This window comes from Sceloporus occidentalis, unplaced genomic scaffold (genome assembly GCF_023333645.1).
Source record: "Sceloporus occidentalis isolate IW3139 unplaced genomic scaffold, rSceOcc1.0.p SCAF_4, whole genome shotgun sequence".
In the NCBI taxonomy this organism is placed as follows: Eukaryota; Metazoa; Chordata; class Lepidosauria; order Squamata; family Phrynosomatidae; genus Sceloporus; species Sceloporus occidentalis.
In genome coordinates, this window is record NW_028316984.1 from 135,250,664 (window position 1) to 135,266,984 (window position 16,321).

The following is a 16,321-nucleotide window of genomic DNA, read 5'->3' on the forward strand; positions in this document are numbered from 1 at the left end:
GATTAAATGCCTGTACTGCAGCCACTCACTCAAAACCATAAGGTTGCGAGTTCAATACCAGCAAAAGGGCTCAAGCTCAACTCAGGCTTGCATCCTTCCAAAGTCGCTAAAACAAGTACCCAGATTGTTGTGGGCGATTAGCTTACACTTTGTAAACTGCTTAGGGAGTGCTTAAGTGCACTGATAAGCAGTATAGAAATGTACTTGCTATTGGTTTTGCTAGATTGTGACAAAACTTTAGTAAAAACCAGCCAATATTAAGAATGGTTTAACAGCAGAAAAAAAAAATCTCAGAAAGTGGTAGGCTCCCTTTGTTAGAGGCTGGATGCCCATCTGCCAGGGATACATTCGCTGTGAATTTTCTTGTATTGACAATGAATTGGACTAAGTGATCCTTGTGGTCCTTTCCAAATTTACAGTTCTGTGATTCAGGCATTCATTTGCCCCTGTTAGTGATTGAATGTAACCTTAATACTTTTAGCAGTTCGTTAAAGTGAAAACTGATTATGGTTCATTGTATCCAGCTCAAATAATTCCAAAGTGATTCTGTACAGTTTTCTTATTTTGTACTCAATGGTTTTTTATGCCTAAGGTGCCTGGTCCACTAAAAATGGTTTTAATTAATGTGTGTTCATGTTTCTGGATGTTGGGGTGGGTGGGCCGGCTAGCTTTTATGATTCTAAGTGGGACTAGTATATTATGTGGATTTCCTTTTGAAGAAAGTAGACAGAATGAGAGAAAAATAAAGAAGAACAAAATATGAACAGAGAGTTTCCCTCAACCCTAATTAGGACCCTCTTTAATTCAAAATAGGCCCCATCAAAAATTCTAATTCAGTGCCTTTTTACATTTTCAATGTGCAAATAATTTTCTGTTTTTAATCTCCTGTTGTTTGTATTTGCCTTGCAGGCCTTCAGTTTGAATTCATTAACCCCATTTTTGGCTTTTCAAAGGGAATGAATGAATTGCAGCTTAATGACGCTGAATATGCACTTTTAATTGCAATCAGTATTTTTTCCGCAGGTAAGATGTGGGAAGACGTGGAAGGTATTGATATTCATGTTTGTGTGTCTAAGTGTGGGAGCTTAGACCTTCTTAATAATCAGGCATCATACACACACACACACACTCACACACACACACACACACACACAGTTACATACCATTCAGCAGGATCCTAATATTAGTACTGAAGAGCTGTTTGTGCTGTGCATACTAATTCGTCTTTTGGAGTGTGCCTCTTTGCAGTGTGACAACAGTCCAATGCATGACTGCAACAAACTAAACCACCACCACCTCCTCCTCCCTATCTAGAAATAGTTCTAAATAAAGAACATGGACAGGCAGCTGTAGACCCCAATTTGCATTTATGTGCACATTCCTAGCTGAGTCAGCACATGGATTTTGTGGATTCAGGTCTGCTAAGGCTATTGATTTATCAGTTTGAAATTTCCTCTCCGGAGCCTGTTCAGCGTGCATAGAAATATTTTTGTTGTTTGCGAAGTCGAAGACTTTCATGGCCACCATCCAGTTTTTTGTGGCTTTTTCAGGCTATGTCGCCATGTTCTAGAAGAGTTTTTTCCTGACGTTTCAATGCCATCTGTGGCTGTTGTTTTATATTTGTTATATATTGCTTAAATAACAGAAGCAAGACAGGCCTACATTGTGCCAGGGAATCTTGGTGAAGGCCTCATCTTCCCACCCTTTCCTCTCACCTGTAAGATACTTTGCTGGGTTATCCTTAGGATCTTGATAACTGCTAGTTAGGTAGATATTTCAGTTCACTGTATTTTAATACAGATTATTATTTCTCAGTTTTTCCCTGTTTTGATTCTTTGATAAATATATGCGGTGTGTGGTGCTGGCACTATCTCTTAGGAATGTACCAGGAGTATTTTGTAACGTGCCCTGTGTCAAAGGGTTGGAAATGCAGACATGCTGGTCTGTCACACTGTCTGACGTATATAAGTTGCATATGTCCTCAGGTAACATCTGAAGGAGCTCACAGTGCAAATAGAATGGGAGAATAGTAATTACTACAGTCAGCCCTCCTTCTTCACCAATCTTTTATCCATGGATTCAAGCATCCATGGCTTAAAAATATTTTTAAAATATAAAAATTCAAAACAAAAACAAAAAAACAAACAAAAAACCCCCCAAAACAACCCCACCTTGATTTTGTAATTTTATTTAGGGGACACCATTTTACTGTGCCATTGTATTTAATGGGAATTGAGTATCTAAAGATTTTGGTATCTGGAGGGGTGGTCCTAGAACCAAACCCCAGTGGTTTCCATCAAGAACCCCTTGTACCTACATTTTAAATGAGTGCAGCCATATTTTTGAAAAGTGTTATATAATTTCAAGAAATCCTTGCCTCATCACTTCCAGCCTCTACATCTGTACTCTTTAATATGTCACCAAAGACCTACAGGAAGTATATTTCCCCCCATAAAAACATTAGAAAATTGAGCTGCATTCCTATGGAAGTCTCTAATACAAAAAACATGCCACATACATCATGATAAGCAAAATTGCTGACATGCTAGCTCACAGTGAATAAGGAAGCAGCTGTGTATGTTGTCTGAACATGCCTTCTGCCAGCAGATGGGCTATTTAGTGCTACAGTGCCTTGAAGAAGTATTCACCCTCCCCTTGAAATTTTCCACATCATTGTGTTACAACCTGGTACTGAAAGGGATTCAGTTTATGTTGTTATCACTTTAGTTCAAACATTGCTTCAGTTCACAGGGCCTCCACAATTCCCTGGTGTCTGCCTCTACAAAACAAACATTAAAAATAAGGAGATGCAGGCATCCAAATCAACTCACTTGATGACAAAACATTACCATTACAATGTCTCTAGACTGCAATAAAACCAAATATGAGCCAGATTCTCTCCAGCAGAGGTGTTTTAAAAAAAATCTGTGTAAGCCCAGGTAGGTGCCATCTGGACTGTGTGTGTGTGTGTGTGTGTGTGTGTGTGTGTGTGTGTGTGTGCTGCCTACTGGGAGAGTAGCTGTGCTGGACCTTGAAGACACTGCCCCTCCCCGCCAGAAAGGCCTTCAGAGTCTGGTGGAACTGCTGGGAGAGCAGCCATGTGGGACCCTGAAGGCATTGCAGCCCCCAGCAGCAGCCACTGCCTGTTTAGGGTTTGGTGCAGCCGCTGGGCAAGTGGGAAAGTGCAGTCTGCATCTCCCGCACCCTTTAGTGATGCCTCTGTGTAATATGCATTGAGTCCCATTCTGGGATAAAGGCAGGATAGAAATAATAATAACAACAACAACAATAATAATCTTTGCTGCAAAATGCTATGCATGGCACAAATCCAACAGTATTATTTGCCTTGTGAATACCACCCCCATGGTGAAACACGTTGGTGGCAATTTTAGCTTGTAGGGAAATCTTTCCCCAGCAAGGCTTGGATTAAGGGCAAAATGGATAGAATTAAATATAGTCCAATTTTAGAGGAAAATTCCTTTTAATCTGAAAGGGACCTGGGACTAGGGTGGAGGTTCACCTTTCAGTAGGACAGTGACCATAAACACACAGTCAAAAGTAATTCTGGAGTGGTTGAAAACCAAGCCCCTGAATCTTTTAGGATGGCTGAGTCAAAGCCTAGAGCTCAATCCAATTGAGAATTTGTGTCAAGGCTCAAAATTGGCTGTTCACTCTTAGTCCCCATCCAGCCTGACAGAGGTGGAACAATTTTGCCCATATGAATGAAGACTATGCATGATAAAGGTGAATAAAGGTGATAGAGACTTACCAGGGAAGGCCTGCAGCTGTAATTTCTCCCATAGGTGCTTCTAAAAAGTACTGTATTGTCTTGTGGTACGTGTATGTGTATGTGTGTGTATGAATACTTATGCAACGAAGAAGTGTCAGTGTGTTTTGTTTACTTTTAACTTTTGTGGCATAGTAAAAATAATTTGTATCTTCACTATGTTGAGTATCTTGTGCCTAACAAGTATACTTAAACTAAATCCATTTCAGTTCCAGGCTATGATACAACAATATGTGAAAAAGTCAAATGGGGAGTGAATCTGTTTGCAAGACACAGCATCTCTGATCTTGAATCTTTGCTTGCAGTTTTTTTTAGAAAGCCAGAGTCTTAACCCTGACTTACGGTTCTGGCTTGATAACAAGCAAGAAAGCATGGTTTGAATGTCATATTATATAAACCACAGGCAGAGTTTTTCTGGTTTGTTTAGTCACATCCGCTGTAATAACGAACCAAGCAGAAGAGAGCAAACTGTGTGCAAGCAAGCAATAAGCAACATGCTTGCTTGTTCTTGGTATGTCAGAGAGTTTAGCAAAATTGTCAGTATAAAGTTGAATTTATTTATCCCCATATTGCTGGTTGGGGTGTGTGCACTAATACTGAGAATGACAGACTTGCATAAAGCTGCTTATCTTAGAGGCAGGATTTGAACAGGGACATGCTGATTCACACCTTAAGTCGCTTAGCCACTTTCCTCCATTAGCTCCTAGCTTTTGCTTGTTTCTTCTATTGAAACTGATGGGACTTAAGGGTACTTGTCTTTGGCTGAGTCACACTCTTTCTTTGTTAATGAAACATTTTTCAACATTGATAAGGCACAAGAAATGTGGAAGATTGGATTCTGCCATAGGCATTCATCTTTCTGTTGTTTTTAAACTGTAGGATGCACCAGGAATTATGGTCCAGATTTGGAAAATGGCATGACACTGAGTTTTGGGGTTTGAAAATAAACCACTAAGGTGTGATCATGTGGGAAGGCAGGTTCTGAAAATGGTAGTAAACGTGGGAACTCTGGGCACTTGGCTATTGCATGCCTCATGTTATTGGATATGTTTCATTTTGTGCAGCCTGAGGATGTGGACAGAATCCTTGGAGATGTGAAAGCCACCATCTGCATACTAGACCCAATGCCATTCCTGGCTCTTACAAGCAGCCAGAGGGGGATTGGCCAAGTTGTTGAAGGGAGTAGTAAATGCCTCACTGTGGCAAGGGAGGTTTCCATTCTGCCTAAAAGAAGCTGCAGTAAAGCCTTTTTAAAAACAAACAAACACCCCCCCCCCCAAAAAAAAAACCATCATACTGGAGAATTACATTCACTCTCCAATATTGCTTTCTTGGACAAAATTCTAGAGCACTTGGTGGCCTCCCAGCTCCAGGGCTTCCTGGATGAGACTGATTATTTAGATGCATTTCAACCTTGCTTCAGGCCTGGCTATGTAATGGAGACAGCTTTGGTTGCCTTCATAGATAACCTATGCTAGGAACTAGACAGAGGGACTGTTGGTTGACTGCTATACTTTTCAGTGGCTTTTGATATGTTGACCCTGGTATCCTTACAGGCTGCTTCTCTGGGAAGAGACTTGGGGGCACTTATCTACAGTGATTTTGGTGTTTCTTCGAGAGGTGGAGGTGTTGGGGGATTACTGTTTGACTGCAAGGCCATTGGCCTGTGGGATCCCCCAGGACTCAATTTTGTCCTCCATGCTATTTAGCATATACATAAAACTGGGAGATGTTATTTGGGGTTTTGAAGTTCGGTGTCACCAACTCTATCTTTTCTTCCCATCTAATTCCAAGGAAGTTGTTTTGGAACTGTGTCAGTGTCTGCTGTCATTAGTGGACTGGATGAGGGCGAACAAGTTGAAACTTAATCCAAACAAGACAAGAGTCAATCTGGTCAATCAGCTGACAGATCAGAAAATAGGAAGTCAGCTGTGCTACATGGGGTTAGATGTAATCTCCATTTTGCAGCTTGGGTGTCGTCCTCAACTTGATCTGAGTCTGAACGTCCAGGTTTCAGTGGAGGCCAGAAAGTGGTAAACCAGTTGTGCCCATTCCTGGAGATGTCAGATATGGATACAATGACATATGCCTTTATTATGTTCCATTTGGATTACTGTAAAATACTGTACAGAGCTAGTGTTGTTTAGTGGTTTGAACTTTGGACTATGACTCTGGAGAGCAGGTGCAATCTCCCTCCTTGGAGGTTTTTAAACAAAGGCTGGATGGCCATCTGTCGGGGATGCTTTGATTGAGAGTTCCTGCATGGCAGGGGTTGGACTGGATGGCCTTTGTGGTCTCTTCCAACTCTGTGATTCTATGATTTCTTTGTCCACTTGGCCATGGAAAGCCAGTGGCTGACCTTGGGCATGTCACATTCTCTTAGCCTCAGAGGCAGGCAAAGGCAAATTCCATCTGAACAAATCTTGCCAGTAGAACCCCATGATAGGGTCTTATCATGAGGCTTTAGGGTTACCATATGCCTGAAATAACTTGAAGGCAAACAGCAACAACAACAACAACAAAATGTACTGTATGCTCGGCTGCCTTTGGAAACTGATTGGATACAGTAGCAGGTCCAAAATAATGTGGCCAGATTGCTGACTTGGGCTGGTTACAGAAAACATATAACACCCCCCCCCCCCTGTTGAAACAGGTTCACTGGCTACTGGTCCATTTTTAGGCAGAACACCATTCTGGTTATGACCTTTAAAACACTACATAGCTTGAGGCAAAACAATATAAAAGACTATATCTATTTCCCTATCTTCCTGGCTTTTAAGATCTTCAGGAGAGGACTTTCTTTCCATTCCACCATTATCACAGTAATGAATAGTGAAGGCACAGTAGAAAGCCTTGTTAGTGCCTGCTCCCAGGCTGTGGAAGTCTCTTCCATGGAAGTTTGGTGGGTCCCCTGTCTGTTCTTTTTTCATGGCAGGCAAAAACTTTTTTTATTTAGTAGGTCTTTGGTTCTTAAATCATGTGGCAGAAAGGTGTTTTGAGTGTGGTGTGCTGTATTTTAATCTTTTAGAGTATATTTTAAATGTTCTTGACATTGTTTTAACTATGTGCCTTACTAATAGCATTACTTGTTTAATTGTTTTTTAAAAACATTTGTATAAGATATTAGTTGAACTTTCTTTTAAATTGAAAGCTGCCTTGGGTCCCATGCCAGGTGAAAGATGGGATAATAAATAAATAAATAAATAAATAAATACATCTCCTCCCAAATCCTTAACAATTTCCCCAAGCTTTGGGTTTAATTTTAGAGGTCTTCATATGCCCAGCCTGCATATACACATCCTTAAAGCTATAACCTGCTTATTTACAGACCGGCCAAATGTTCAAAACCAGCATCTAGTGGAAAATCTGCAACATACATATGTAGAAGCCCTTCACTCTTACATCTGTATCCACAGACCAAACGTAAGTGTCTTGGCTAAGCTCTGACAAAGTTTGCATTGTCACATGTCTGAGGAATTTTTTTCTAATTAAAAACATATTCTTCCCTTGATGTCTGAATGGGTTGAGTTTGCTGCATGGCCAACATAGTTTAACAAATGATGTTGTTTACATATAAAGCTGTTTTACCCTGGGTCAGACAACTGGTCCATTTAATCCAGGACTACTCTGACTGGCATCCATTCTGAAAGGTCTCAGGCAAGGATTTTTTCCAGTTGTTCTGTATGAAATTCTTCTAACTTCGAATGGAGATGAGATGCTACGTGTTGGAGAGAGGACCTTCTGCATGCAGTGTTGCTGAGAACTGAAAATGTCTGTTTTGGATTATAACTCTCATAATTTCTCCAGCAGCATGGAAATTCTAGGAGCTACCATTCAGTAACAAACAAACAAACAAACAGTGAGCCATTCTGGGTCCCAGTTCCCAGAAAAGAGCGGGATTCAAATATATATAATAACAAATTATAAGTACATAAATCCAGAAATGTAATGTTCCCATGTTTTACTACTGAGCTATGATCCACTCTCTGTTCTTTGACATTTAGTCAGTGCTATGAATGAAAGGATAAGAAAGAACATGGATTTTTATATATAGACCTAACAAATGGACTCCTTGGAGATAACTAGCTGTCTTTTTAGTGGAGGATGCTGGATACTGATTATAGTCTTTGAACCAAAGTCCATGTAGTTAGGGATGACAAGTGGCAGTGGGGAGGGAAAGAATATTTTTAAGTTTGCAAGTTGATTGTTTAGAAAGGAAGAGAAGCCTTGGACATGGTGTGTGTGTGTGTGTGTCTTCAGGATGACAGATGTGTCTTTCCCAGGTTTCCTAGTTCATAACATAATGGCTCCTAATTCCTTATCTTCATCTTTCCGCCACCTTTATTTGCCCATTTTTTAAAAGTAAAATAAAAAACCCCGCAAATGCTAAGATTTGAATTCATTATGCAAAGTATGCCAAGCAGTTTATGCAAATACCTAGTTTGTATAATTTGTTCTGAGCAGATAGCATAAAATCTATGGGTTCTTTGGCACAGAGCATTGCCAGCTGTGATGTAACTGCAGCTGTGAGAAATTAAATTATTTGGCTGGCATAGGCGGTTTAATATTCATTACTTTTGCTGTCTAAAATGCTTTGCTATCTTTGCTTTTCCTTAGTCCTTTGTAGATGCCAAGCTGAGACAGATAAGCGGCTTTTTGAGTGTTCCTGACATTAATGTCCCTTTGTGTGCAACTTTACAGGATCATCTAATGTTCCCACGGATGTTAATGAAACTGGTCAGTCTTCGGACTTTAAGTAGCGTTCATTCTGAACAAGTGTTTGCTCTTCGGCTACAGGACAAGAAACTGCCACCACTTCTTTCAGAGATCTGGGATGTTAATGAATGACCACATTGTCTCAGGGCTGTGACCTTTTCTAGTTACCCTGTCATTTACATGTTGCTAACAAGAAGCTGTCATCTCAGAAGGCTGTGGTTTTCTGTTTCTTTGCTCTAAAGAGACAACGTAGAAGCCAAATGAAGTGGACCAGGTGATGTCTTAGTCTTTGACTTAATGTCTTCCAGCAATGAGACAACAACTGAAAAACCTCAACAAAGTAGAGTTGAAGAATTCACCCTACTTATTTCACAAGTGGTTTTCTTCTTTCACATAGTTCCTTATGTTTAATTTCAAGGACCCACCATTCAGACAGAAGCGTCTCAGAACTTTGGAAGGCAAACCTCCTTCCTGATCCATGCTGCATAGCTTCACAGTTTAACACATTGACCTTCAGAATAATAATTGACATTTTATGGTCTTTCATTTCTTTTCTTTCTGTGAGCTGGAGCCATAAGTGCCATTTTGTTGACTTTATTTGGAATGGGGCCTGTGGATGTGGAAATAACTGTGCCACATAAATCTATTACAGTTTCTCCAAGTTCTGCTATCCTTCACCCCAAACTATATCTCCATGTGGTATTTTGGTACATTTTGATGTATTGTGGAACCATATCCAGTCACTCTTCCTTGACCTTCCATTGGGTTTCTAGCTCCCTTCCTAAACTATTTCCCCTTTGTTAGGTTCCAGACATGTTTGCAAGCTAAATATGTATCTGGACCTTCATGTGGAAGGGAATTTAACTGAAGAAAGGTTTTGGGGAAGAGGTAAGCATCTTTCCCCCTTCAAAATAAAAAGAAATATTTTCACTATCAAAAAAACCCCAGTTGAGTATTTGCTACACAGGCTCACATGTTGAGTGTTGCCCTCAAATATCTTCTGACAACAATAGAACTCAGTTTGCATATGTTACTTAAGAGCATAAAGGGGCCATCATCTGTTCTGATATTCATGTTTATTATCTCTCTGCCTCTACCATAAACATGTCAAGTTGTCTACAGATTATCCTTTGGGGGATTTTTACCCATAAAGAGTGTAATATTTACAGATTGAACCTGTTCAGAGCTCAGCATAATTTAGACACGCCTATGTTTGTTTAGGATTTTGTTGAGGATTGTGAAATCCCCTTCCCCCTTTTAAACTACAGACCAGAGAGCCACCAACTGAAGTCTGGTGCAAAAGATGTAACTCTTTGAAGTAAATAATTCTGAACCCCTAAATTTGTTTACCTTATGGGAACTGATCCAGGCTTGCAGCCCCACTAGATAAGAATTAATTCCTTGTTATTCTTGGCTTTCTTCCTTTCAGTAGTATAATTTAGAACAGAGGGCAGTTTTGTTGGTGCTATAGTTAAAAAACTGAAAGTTATGAGTCCTTGCCAATCTACTGCAAATCACTAGGAGATCTGCCAGTAGATCCAGATCTGCTTTCTCTCTTGTCATCTTGAAAACACACTTTCCTGTCTAAATGCCAGGTTATTTGATGCCAGGAATTAACTCTTAGGATCCTTGGTACCTTAGGAATATGTGTTCGATTCTTTCTCAGAATTTAAGTTCTGGAAGCATTCAGAGAGCCTGGCCTCATGAAGCAATATGATGTTGATTCTGTAGCAAGTGCCATACCTATGGTGTTGGCTTTATGTCTGTTTTGCACTTGAGGTTGCTATCTTTTGCTGGCCTTTATTCTGTAAAGCGCTTGTAACAATTTGTAAAATCTTTTTTATAACTCTTTGCAATTGCAGAATTTTAATTCTGTATTTTAACTAATTGTCCACAAAGTGTTAATGTTTGTGCAGAAGAATAAAGCCTAATACAGAATGTTGGCTGTCTCATGAAAAACCATTTCTGATGCATCAAGATCTTCTAGAATTGTGCTTTTGAGCTAATTATTTCAAAAAAGAGAGGCTCAGGCTTGTGAAAGAAAAGAAGTTAATATGAAAATGAATTATTATATAGATCTAGATCATCTTAGTTTGCGGTGTACATTTTTACTATGTCTCATACCATGGTAATAACTATAATTTTGAAAAAAAACCATATTATTCTTTAAGTATTGTAAATATTATGTGCTAAATATTACCATATCATGATAATGTTTACAACCCCCCCCCCCCATAGATATGTTTTGTCATTCATTTGAGGAGTTTTGCTTTCCGCTGGGAGAAGCAGCAGTTTTATCTGGAAAATCTTTTAGGGTAGAATTGTTATTTGATTGTTCTACTTTGATTTTTCATAACAGCTTTGCCAAAGGGTTTTCAGAGAAGTAACTGTGTTACAGTGTTAGTCTGTTTCAGCATAAAAAGGAGGAATGAAGGGCATCATTTAAAGACTAATGGGTTTTTATTTTTGTTTGAGCTTTCATGGATATAAACTCACTTCTTCAGATACAGTACAGAGTGATAATCAATGCTCAGGCATAAAGCGTATTTATACAGTTGTGGGAGTGAGATGGAATGTAATAGGATGCAGAGATATTCAGATAATGACTCCTGCCCTAGATTTTCAAAGGTCTTTCCGCTCTTGACAGTGATCAGTTAGTGTTCATGTGTAAAAGCAACACATCTGCTTATCAAAAGTCAGTTGTCCAGGGTTTACAACTCTCTTGGAGAAGATTCCTTTTGCTATATGTGTAGTAGCGAGGATTCTTAAATTAATGTATGTATATATGAAGTTTAGTAGCAGAGACTCTTGTATTAATATAGTACACTTGTCCCTCCATATTTGGTAGGATTAGGGGCACAAGACCCCCGTGAATATGGAAAAGCCATAAATAACAAAAACACCATGTTTTTACCTGAGAGAAGGACACCTCTCTAGGAATCTCTAGGTCCTCCAGTGCAACTGACCATAGCACTGCACTGGAGTAGCTACAAAGGCCTAGTACAGTCCTCTCTATAGGAATCTCTAGGTCTTTCAGTGCAACCTTTAGTTAGGGTTAACCACAGAGTTGCACTGGAGGACCTAGATATTCCTAGAGAGAACATATTAATCAAATCCGTGAATAATCAAAACCACAAACATCAAATCCGCAAATCTGGAGGGATGAGTGTATATATACAGTGTAATATTAATACAAGAATCCTTGCTATTGCACATTTCCTGTTTAGTATTCTGCTCATGGGCCCTATATTAATTATAATGGTGATGATGGTAATAATAATTATATTACTATTATTATTAGCACCCAGGAAAGCTGATGAGGGAAAGAGACCCCAGCTAAGCCTTAGGGGTGCTGCCACATTTCCTATTTAGTTCCCCCTCATGGGCCTTATATGAATGATAATGGGGATGGTGATGATAAAATAATAATCCTTATTCTTCTTATTGTTTTAGATGAGGGAGAGGAGCCCCAGCTGAGCCTGAGGGGGGTGGGGGTGGGGGTGGGGGCACATTTCCTATTCAGTTCCCCATAGATAGGCAGGGCCTGCATGGGCCCAGCCAGGCAGGCGCTGGCCGTGGTGCTCGAGGGCTGTGGGCTCCCCCCGCGGGCGCCCGAATGGTTCCTCCCGTCCGCTCCTCCCTCCATTGCCCGCCTCCTCCCTCCCTCTCGTTGGTTCGCTCCGCCGGGGGGGGGCGTTGTATGTTGATGCGGAACTGGAAGGGCTGCTCTGGGCTGCGTGCGCGAAGAGGAGGAGGAGAGGCCTCCTCCAGTGACAGCAGGTGAGGCGCCCCTCTGTGACACAGCAGAGACCCCAGGAAGGGGGCAGGCAGGGCGGCGGGTGGAGCTCCTGTGAAGGGCCTCCCTGGCAAGCAGGAAGGTAGGGGCGCAGGGGGGAGGCTGCACTACTCTTGCCCGGACTGGGTCCTCTTTTTCTAGGACACGTCCTACATTTCAGACGCCTCCTGCCCAGGAGGGGGTCCCACGAGGTTCTACAGTTTTCTTGTCCTATATATATATGTGTGTGTGTGTGTGTGTGTGTATGTGTATAGACAGTATAATATACATATATATATATATATGTCCTACATTTGTGTGTATTTATACACACACACTATATATGTGTGTGTGTGTGTGTCCTACATTTGTGTGTATACACACACACAATATATATATATGTCCTGCATTTGAGATTTCTGTCCAGGAGGGCTTTTTCTTGCCCTACATATGTGTGTGCGTATGTGTTTGTGTGTATGTGCATATATATGTATGCGTAACATTTATTTATATGTCCTACATTTCAGCCTTTTGTCCAGGAGGGGTTCCACAATGTCCTCCATTTTCAGCATGACTGAGAAGCATCCATTTATATTTATATATTAGTGTTTTGAGCTTTCCTTTGGTCATGTCTTCCATCTTTTTAATCCTACATTTATATATATATGTATACACACACACACAGAGTATATTTATGTATGTCCTACATTTCAGCCTTCTGTCCAGGAGGGGTTCCACAATGCCCTCCATTTTGAGCATGACTAGCATCCATTTATATGAGCGTTTTGAGCTTTCCTTTGGCCATGTCCTCCATTTGTCTTGAATTTCCAGCATTTTGGGGGCCTTGTCCTCCTTTGGGGTTCGGAGGCATCTGGTCAACCTGGATTTACCTAAGGGCAGGTTGGTGAGACGTGGTCCTCCTTTTCCAGGATATGCCCTACATTTCATCCTTCTGTCCAGGAGGGGTTCCAAAATGTTTTTCATCCTTTAGAGCATGACTAAGAAGTATGGGTTATATATTAGTGTTCGCAGCTTTTCTTTTGGAAGGTCCTGCATTTTTCATTGGATTTCCTACATTTTGAGGTGCCTTGTCCTCCTTTGCGGAGAGGACACATCTGGTCACCTTGGATTTATCTGAGTGTTGACCCTTGATTTAGTAGAATATGACCAAACCTGGCCCTCCTTTCCCCGGACATTTCTTACATCCCAGCCTTCTCTCCAGGAGGAATTTCCAAATGTCCTCCATTTGGAGCATGGATTTATATTTGTATGGGGGGGGGGGTTAGCTTTTATTTGGCCATGTCCTCCATTTTGTCCTACTTTTTGATGTACCGTGCCCACCTTTGCAGTTAGGACATCTGGTTGCCCTGTGAGTGCAAGGAGGGCAAAAGTGGGTTTTTTTGATGCAGAGCCATGTGGGGATGGGACAGGAAGGGGTAAAGCCCCCAGCATTGGGGGCTGCTGATGGAAAGACCAGGGTTTAGAGTATTGTCTGCAATATGCATGAGAGAGGGGTGTGGGTGTGTATCTGAACCCGCCACCCGCCCTCCCATTTTTGGTCCCAGTGTGCCCATGATGGTGCCCACCCTGAGCTCCCTTGGGTCCTTCCTTCTCTTCTTTTGAGGCTGCCTATTTTAGGGTCAGTCATTGTAAGGAGGTATAGTGGTTTTAGTATTGGACTGCTACTCTGGAGACCAGGGTTTGATTCCTTGCAAGGTCATGAAACCTGCACTAGGTGGCCTTGGGCAAGTCACACACTCTCAGCCTCATGGTGAGACAATGGCAAACCTCTTCTGAACAAATTTTGCCAAGAAAACCCCATGATAGGGTTGCCTTAGGGTCTCCGTAGCACAACAACAGCAGCAACAACAAATTCCCTACAGTAGTCAATACTCTAAACTAACGAGCCACCATGGCATAGTGGTTTGAGTGTTGGACTGTGACTCTGGAGACCAGAGTTCGATCCCTTGGTTGGCCTTGAAACCTACTGGACGGCCTTGGGCAAGTCACACACACTCAGCCTCAGGAGAAGGCAGTGGCAAACCTCCTCTGAACAAATCTGGCTAAGAAAACCCGATGATAGGCTTGTCTTTAGGGTCTCCATAAGTTAGAAACGACGTGAAGGCACACAAGAACAGCAAAGTGCAGCTGGGCCCAGTTGTCCCATTTTTCCTAAGGTGTATCTGCACTGTAGAAATTTCTTTTATGTACAGTATTTATATCCCACCCTTCAACCTTAAAGGCTCTCAGAGTGGCTTACAATTATTCTTATTTTTAATTAGACTCAGGCTTACAATCTAAAAAGACAAGACACAAAAGGAGAAGGGAATGGTGGTAGGGAAGAGGATCAGGTCTAGCAGTTCTTTTATCCTGCCGAGGCCTGTATCAAGGCAGATGGACTGGAGGGAAGGCTCGGCTTCTTAGCTCAGGCCAGGCCCGATGGAGCTGGGCCTGCATCTCTCCCTCCATGGCCAGATGGCACCAGATGGACTGGAGGGAGGGCACTGCTTCTTAGAAGGCACTTGGAAGGCAGAGGGCCAAGCAGCAGTATAGCCAGCAGTTTCTTCTCTCCCCTGGGAAGAAATGATGCAGTTTAATACCACTTTAATTGCCATAGCATCATTCTGTGGAATCCTGGGATTTGTAGTTTTACAAGGTCTTTAGTCTTCTCTGTCAAAGAGTGCTTATGCCTCACAAAACAGCAAGTCCCAGGATTATGTAGGAATGGTACAATGCCAGATAAAGTGGTGGCAGACTGCATTATTTATACATGTAGTTGCACGCTAAACAATGTCATTGCCCAGAGGAAGAACCTAAAACTCAGTTCAAGAGTCTTTATTGTTGCTGTGGGTCAACAGCTAGCCCTTTGGGTTTTTTGTGGCAGGCCTTAGGTAATCCCAGAGGCTCCTGGGTCTTCCCACTGTCCACATGGAAAAGGTGAGAGAATGTGTGTAAAATAATAGCGTGAGCATGTGCTTCCACTATGACCTGCAAGAGGTAGGGATGACTGTTTTTGCTTGCTTCTCATATGCATTTCTGAGCTTGTGTCCAGCTGGAAAATTACAAAATGCTCACCCAAGAATGGTGGAAGCTGCTGTTCTGTTAGGGCTAAAACAGTCAGAAGGAGGAAGAAATATGATTTAAAGGAAGATAGCACTGACAGTTCTCTGGTGTTCTGTGAACAATATAGAGAGCAGCACATTTACTGTTGGTATGACTTGTAATCTTCTAAGAGGTATTATATATGTCTTGCATCTGTAGGGAATAACTGTTCTCTATATCTTATATTTATCTAATATTTGTGTATAAGCCAGTCTTAAATATTTACTTTCATCAGAAAAACTCAGCCACTTTTTCTCCTTTCATTGGTTAAAATATTTTTGTGCATGTTTGAAAGCAACTAGGGCCTAAATTTTAGGCTGTAGTCTTATTAAACTTAGAGCCAGCATGGTGTAGAGGTTGGCCTGTGGCTCCGGAGGCCCGGGTTCAAATCCCTGCTCAGCCATGGAAACCTACTGGGTGACCTTGGGCAAGCCATACTCTCTCAGCCTCAAAGGAGGACAAAAGCAAACCTGTTCTGAACAAACCTTGCCAAGAAAACCCTGTGACAACTTTATCTTAGTTTGCCATATGTTGGAAATGACTTGAAGGCACACAACCACCGCCACTACCACCACCACCTATATTTATATTAATTACATATGCCTGCAGTATTGCATACTTCTTACACAATATTGAACTTACGTAATCTTCTGAAAAGGGAATCCTGCATAGGTTTGATTGCTAATGTTATATCTCTGTTACTAAGATATTGAAACAACAGTTATTTAAATTTCTATATGTCCATTGGGAATACACACACACACACACACACACACACACACACACACATATCAGTATTTGCAGAAGTCAGACTAAAACAGGTAAAACTCCATCACCTGCTGGGTGAGGGGTGTCTTCAGCCCACTGGCCAGATTAGACTCATTAAAGTCTCCATTGCGACCACTTCCTGATATCTTCTTCTAAAATAGGCTCTGTACACA

General features: G+C 41.4%; 2 protein-coding genes across 52 annotated transcripts in view; both read left to right on the forward strand.

Moving 5' to 3' along the window:
* NR1H3 (nuclear receptor subfamily 1 group H member 3) overlaps positions 1-10,423 on the forward strand; it is a 56,922-nt gene extending 46,499 nt beyond the window's left edge. For all 4 annotated transcript variants that reach the window (XM_089521595.1, XM_089521596.1, XM_089521597.1 and 1 more), the window contains 3 exons: positions 910-1,023; positions 7,116-7,210; positions 8,489-10,423. In XM_089521595.1, the coding sequence (XP_089377721.1) occupies positions 910-1,023; positions 7,116-7,210; positions 8,489-8,635 (356 nt within the window). In that variant the 3' untranslated portion in view covers positions 8,636-10,423. The remainder of the gene's footprint in view (positions 1-909; positions 1,024-7,115; positions 7,211-8,488) is intronic.
* Positions 10,424-12,162: 1,739 nt separating this feature from the next.
* MADD (MAP kinase activating death domain) overlaps positions 12,163-16,321 on the forward strand; it is a 156,920-nt gene continuing 152,761 nt past the window's right edge. For 8 of the 48 annotated variants that reach the window (XM_089521613.1, XM_089521614.1, XM_089521629.1 and 5 more), the window contains exon 1: positions 12,173-12,283. The gene's annotated coding sequence lies outside the window, so the exon portion shown is untranslated. Of the gene's footprint in view, positions 12,284-12,307; positions 12,382-16,321 lie in introns of those variants that run through there. The other 40 variants (XM_089521612.1, XM_089521618.1, XM_089521621.1 and 37 more) reach the window with 12 other exon arrangements.